This window comes from Vulpes lagopus, chromosome 14 (assembly GCF_018345385.1).
Source record: "Vulpes lagopus strain Blue_001 chromosome 14, ASM1834538v1, whole genome shotgun sequence".
NCBI classification, from domain to species: domain Eukaryota; kingdom Metazoa; phylum Chordata; class Mammalia; order Carnivora; family Canidae; genus Vulpes; species Vulpes lagopus.
In genome coordinates, this window is record NC_054837.1 from 28279863 (window position 1) to 28286357 (window position 6495).

Consider the following 6495-nt stretch of genomic DNA (forward strand, 5'->3'; position numbering starts at 1 on the left):
CCATGGGTCATTAAGGTAGTTTCTCATGAGGGGAAGCTGGATGGGTCAGTTGGCTACGGGTCTGACTCTTGTTTCAGCTCAGGTCATGATTCATGGGTAGTAAGATGGAGGATGGAGCATGGAGCCTGCTTGAGATTCTTTCTCTCCATCTGCCTCTGCCCCTGCCCCTCCACCTGCTTGTGCACATTTGTGCACTGTCTATTTCTCTCTCTCTCTCTCAAAATAAGTAAAATCTTAAAAAAAAAAAAAAAGATAGTTTCTTATGGGAAAAACACATTGTACTTCCAAAAAGCATTCAATCTATTAAGTATCAATTGCTACAATTTGCTACAAGTCTAAATTTGAGTTGGCTATCTCTGAATATTATTTGGTCCCATTCCAAATAATTAACCTCTTTTAAGTGCTGTATTTTTCAAAGAGCTCTGAAATCTGAATTACAAGAAACAAATCATTCAGAAGATATTATTTACCTTGTAATCAACTGGGAATATCCTTTTCCACTGTTCTCCTATACAACGTGAACTGTGAGAATCCCTAGATTTACATATCAGAAAAGTATAAACAAAGCTTTCCTGTTTAATTTTTTGTTACAAGTACTATGTCCACAACAAAAGCTGTAAAATTCAACTGCATTTTCCACCTTAGGCTATATACATGAGACTAGTCCACTTACACAAAAATGTGCACATTATCTGTTTACAAATCAGAGTGAAATGTAATTCAATCTCTGAATACAAAGATTTCCTTATATTCTTAACAAAGTATACCCTCTCTTCTTTTTTCCCTGCACTATCATCTGGCTGGATGCAAATAAGGGAGCGATACTCTTCCACATATTGGTTTGGACAGCATGGCTTCTTAATGCAAAATACTGGAAACCAGGTTTGGGTTTTTCAGCCTGGAAGATTTCTCACTTTTTGTCCCTAGATTTTATAATCTCGGTCCAATTTCATCAAAACTGCATGCGTCACAAACTTACGTGACAATTGGAACTGAACAGGCAGAAAAGACACTGAAATCCATGGAGCTGCAATCAGGATCACAACAGCAATTGACGTCACACTGTGCTGGAGTCAGGTCACAGACACACAAAGCAGCAACTATAGAAACAAAAGAGGTGGGATGCAGAACTTCACCATCAGCAGGGTGTGACTGCCCCCTGCCACTGCAAAGTACCAAAAGTCTATTTCATAAAAAGGTCCATTTTATTTTTCCTATTGCACTTTGGGGAAAACCTGTGAAGTGAAAATTAGTCCATTTGGATGCTTCTTAATCTGAGATTTCCCCAAAGTAGCTAATCATCTGACTCACTGGGAAATTTCTGTTTGTCTCAACCTATAAAGGCTTATTTGGTAAGCTATGAAACCCAGGCATTTGTGTTTTTCAAAAACTATCCAGGTAATGCTGATAACTTAAGAACCAGCAAGCTAAAACATTTGCTGGACCGTAAGAACCACTGGTCTAATAGAACAGATTCCCAAGTTCCTCCTGTGGAGATTCTGATTCAGAGGAAAAGCCCAATGAAGGCCACTAGGAATCAAGAGTTCTCAAACTTGTTTCTCTCTTCAAGTGTCACCTGTGGCTTTGAAGTTGAGCCCACATTCACAAACTATTGACCAAGAATCAAAATGGCTCAGGTGCTTTGTACTTGGCATTTTGGAAATATCTTTGGTAATTTAGACAATAAAGCATATGGGGGATAGAAATCTTTGCAACATTTTTCCTTTTTTTAGAGAGAGAGAGAGAGAGAGCCCTAAGGAGGGGTTGGGGGGGGGGGAGGGCCTGAGAGAGAGAGAATCTTAAGCAGGCTTCATACCCTAGGCGGAGCCCCCAGAGGGGTCCAATCTCACAACCCCGAGATTATGACCTAAACCCAAACCAAGAGTTGGACATTTAACAGATTGAACCACCCAGGTGCCCCCACATTTAATTTTTAATAATAGTGACTCTGGATTTTTTTTTTAGGATTTTATTTATTTGAGAGACAGCGAGCAAGCACAAGCAGGCAGAGCAGCAGAGGGAGTAGAAAAAGCACACTTCCCATTGAGCAGGGAGCCTGGCATGGGGCTTGATCCCAGGACCCCAGGTAAAGGCTTAACTAACTGAGCCACCCAGGGTTTATCATTAAGCTCTTTCATCTTTAAAAGGGTCTTTTCCCCCATTTGGTAAAATAAAATAGGGAACTAAAAATCCAGAGAGCCGGGGCACATGGGTGGTTCAACTGGTTAAGTGTCTGCCTTCGGCTAAGGTCAAGATCCCAAGCCAGGCATGGGGCTCTCTGCTCAGCTGGGAGTCTGCTTCTCCCTCTCCTACCCCTCCCTCCACTTATGTATGCACTCTCTTGCTTTCTCTCAAATAAAATCTTGAAAAATTTTTTAAAAGATTAAAAAATAAAAATATTGAATTAATGGTAGTAATTATTGCTGGGAAGGAGAGAATAAAATCAAGCTTCAGTCTTATGTCTCCTTTTTCAAAACAATAATCTCATGCAAAACAAGGATCTCAAGCAAATGGTGGTAGAGAGTCTACAGCATTCTGATTTGCACGTATGAACTATTTCACAATAAAAATGAGCTTTAGAAAACCATCGCTCAATAAAGGTAAAATATTTTGGAAAGAAGTGTATGAATACAAAGAGGAAGGTTTTGCCAATAAATACATAAACCTTTCTCTTTTTTTTTTTTTAAAGATTTTATTTATTTATTCATGAGAGACACAGAGAAAGAGGCAGAGACACAGACAGAGGGAGAAGCAGGCTCCATGCAGGGAGCTCGATGCGGGACTCAATCCCAGGTCTCCAGGATCAGGCCCTGGGCTGAAGGCAGCACTAAACCGCTGAGCCACCTGGGCTGCCCTACATAATCCTTTCTTTTTTTTTTATTTTTTATTTTTTATTTATTTATGATAGTCACACAGAGAGAGAGAGAGAGGCAGAGACACAGGCAGAGGGAGAAGCAGGCTCCATGCACCGGGAGCCCGACGTGGGATTCGATCCCGGGGCTCCAGGATCGCGCCCTGGGTCAAAGGCAGGCGCCAAACCGCTGTGCCACCCAGGGATCCCTACATAATCCTTTCTTAATCTGAGACACAAAAGTCTTCCCCCTGAAGCTTACATACTTACCCTCTAGACAAGCGCTCCTTTACGTGCTTAGTAAAATGAAAAAGCAACTTGTGCATGCTGGAAAAAATTGTGTTTAGGGCAGCCCCGGTGGCGCAGCGGTTTAGTGCCGCCTGCAGCCGGTGGGGGGGGGGGGGGCGGTGTGTGTGTGATCCTGGAGACCCTGGATCGAGTCCCACGTCAGGCTCTCTGCATGGCGCCTGCTTCTCACTCTGCCTGTGTCTCTATGAATAAATAAATAAAATCTTTAAAAACAATTGTGTTTAGGTTCCCTGTCTTATGTGTTTAAAATTACAATTTTGATTTTTCAGAACTCAGAACCTTTGTAAGTAGCTCTAAGACTAGTAAAGACAAAGCAATCATGTTTAATAACTACACTCAGGGATGAAAAAACCAAAAAGTCCCTCTCTGGGATGTGAGTGTCCTTAAACGGCCAACAAGGGTCTACTGAGCACTCCCAGGCTCTAAGTAGCACTCAGCTGCTCCTCTACACCTCTTAACATGTACATGCCTGGCTCTAGAGAAAGACACTAAGGAACAGAGCTCAGATCAAGAAGAAAATTATCACTTTTCTCTTCCACCTGTAACCCATCCAGCACATGGTGTCCAGTTATCCACTCAGAGCCCCTGCTCCAACACAGGCCAAGACTGTGTTATAATATCAAGCAAGGAATTGACCTACCTGAAAAATGGGGATAATCCACATCATAAGGGATTAAATGAGATACATTACAAACCAGAAGCTTAGCACAGGGCTTGCTATACAGTAAGCAGTTAATAAATGCCAGCTGTCATCTATTATTATTTTCATGGGTCTTAAGAGGGGTCCTTTAAGAAGATGAAGTGCAGGAATGCCTGGGTGGCTCAGTGGTTGAGTGATCCCGGAGTTCTGGGATGGAGTTCAAATCTGACTCCCTGCATGGAGCCTGCTTCTCCTTCTGCCTGTGTCTCTGCCTCTCTCTCTGTCTCTCTCATAAATAAAATCTTTTTTAAAAAAAAAGATGAAGTGCAAATTCATCCCCTCTCCTGGTGCTGGAAAAACAGCCCTGAATACATGCCCTAATAACAATGATTCAAGAATAGCTTCATTTTGGGGAGAAATCACATAAACAGATGGAATACTTAAATGGATAAAAAGACAACTGAGTCCAAAAACCTTAGAGAATTTTGGATATCGAACACTATGCCATCATCTGTCCCCATTTATCACATATTTACTTCCCCCGACTAATTCATGAAGTCCAATATAAAAGCTTTGTTTATATACACTAAGATACAAAATGTATTTCTCTGTACTTTTCCTCACTCATTTATTTTTACTTATACATTTATACTTACTCCTCACTAATTTAAAAAGGAGGCCCTTTGGAGAAATGATGACTCAGGAACTGAAATCCTAGAGTCCAGGAGGTCACCCGAGGATGAGTTTTCTATTTACTAATACTGAGCCTTACTTAAGATCTTTTTCTCTTATTAAGGGGGAAAAATAGTGCATACCTATTGGAGTTAGAGGACTTTTTTTTTTAAGTCAGAGGACCTAAAGGGGTTTTTTTAGATCACAAACCCCTTTGAGAAACTGCTCACTGCTAACAACCGTCATCGAGAAAAATGCATATTCACAAAATTTTACACTCGGAGTATCTCAGGGTCACAACTATCCCTTCCAAGTCATCATGTCAAATCCGATTATAAAATATTCACTAATGTCCAACTCCAGAATTAGACCACTTTCTGAGAAAGAGGTTAATTATCCCTCATGATGAATCCTAAGTGGGCATAAACCCTCACCCCATAACTTCACACCTTCAACTCAACACAGGAGGCATCCTGGGGTTTCATAATTCGAGTCAACAGAAAAGGGCCTAGTCACATTTAGTAAACTAGACTTTTGGCGTCTCTTTTTGATAAATGAAAAGTTCAACACATCTTAAATGCATACCATTTCCACAACTGCCCAGAAACTTTGGATTTACATAATTTCCATCGCAGGCTGCAAAGGTGCAACGACTGGTGCATTTATTACCTTAAGCGTTAATGTTGTCCAGGACCACCGGAAGTAATTTTATAGGTTTTATATTGTCCCACCTACGCTCTCTTGAGCCTCGGTTTTCCCTTCCGTATGAAAGGGACAATGAGGTCTCCCCTACCGGTTGCTGAGACAATTAAGGCCCACGAAATACTCAGCAATGCCTGCGTACAGTGTTCAGTAAACGTTCGCTCTCATTAGGACATCCTCACCCGGGCTACCTGCTCCAGGTTGGATCATTCTGGATCCCTAGAACTACCACTTGGTACCCACCGTCCGTGACCGGGGTGGGCCTGGGGCCAGAGGATGGCACGGGGGCCTTGGGGGTTCCAGGGGGCCTAGGAGACAAGGCGGGTCGCAGAGTCGTCCGGGCCGCCTCCGCAGAGTTGAGGCCTTCCGTCGTCACAGGCTGAGGGGCCCTGGTCTGGGCGCTCACGGAGGCCCAGCAATCCAGGAGCATAAGCAGGAGCGGCGCGAGGCCCTGCGGCCCCATGGCCCCGCGGAACCCCACGCTACCAGCGGCCGGGACCGCGCGTTGCCTGGCAACCGCGGCGGCCTGGCGCGGGGCATTACGGGAAGGGTCTCACCGGGCCGCGCGGAGCGGCGGGGGCAGGGGGCGGGGCCTGAGCGAGACCGGCCTCTAGGAGCGAGAGCAGGGATAGGGGCGGAGGCGGGGGTGGGGTGGGGGTGGGCACGGGGGATGGGGTGGGGACGGAGGTGGGGGTGGGGGTGGGGACAGGGGCCGGAGGCGGGGCCGGAGGCGGGGACCGGGCGGAGTCGGGGTGGGACGAGGGATGGGGAACTGGGGGGGTGGGACGAGGGATGGGGAACTGGGGGGGTGGGACGAGGGCCTCGGATCTAGGGCTGTGTGATGCTAGTCGGGGCAAAGGTTTCCAAGCAGACTGCAGTGCTTGCGTATTTCCAGGTCCTGTCCCGGGATTCAGACTCAGTAAGTCTGGGGCAGTGTTCAGGAATCAATATTTTTAACAAACGTCCTGACAAAACTAGTGAGGGGGACGGAAATTTGGGATCCTATCTCCTAAAGCTACTATCGAAAGAGCATAGAGAGCGCTTCATCGTCCTGGAATTTTCCGTCACGCACTGTCAACACTAGCTTTGCCTTTTTTTGTTTTAGATGGCCAGATCTAAGGAGGTCGTCAGAGAACTTCTATTCACCCTGCTGTGATGAGGGGGACAAATGAACACAAGTTTTTTTACAAACAAAAAAATTGACAAAAATTAACTAGAATGATATATACGTTTTAAAGGAAAAAAAAAAAACCAAACCTGTACATGACTCTATAACATGACCTGGGGACCACAAGTTAGGAAAGCGCCTCCAATCTACATT

At 44.6% G+C, this 6495-nt stretch overlaps 1 protein-coding gene across 2 annotated transcripts in view; it reads right to left on the bottom strand.

The window, feature by feature from the left end:
- The window catches only part of TCTN1 (tectonic family member 1), a 30282-nt gene extending 24566 nt beyond the window's left edge, over positions 1-5716 (bottom strand). Inside the window, exons 1-2 of one of the 2 annotated variants that reach the window (XM_041728475.1) lie at positions 5418-5716; positions 980-1100 (exon numbers count right to left, since the gene is read on the bottom strand). In XM_041728475.1, the coding sequence (XP_041584409.1) occupies positions 980-1100; positions 5418-5637 (341 nt within the window). In that variant the 5' untranslated portion in view covers positions 5638-5716. The remainder of the gene's footprint in view (positions 1-979; positions 1101-5417) is intronic. The other variant, XM_041728476.1, reaches the window with a different exon arrangement.
- Positions 5717-6495: the final 779 nt, after the last annotated feature.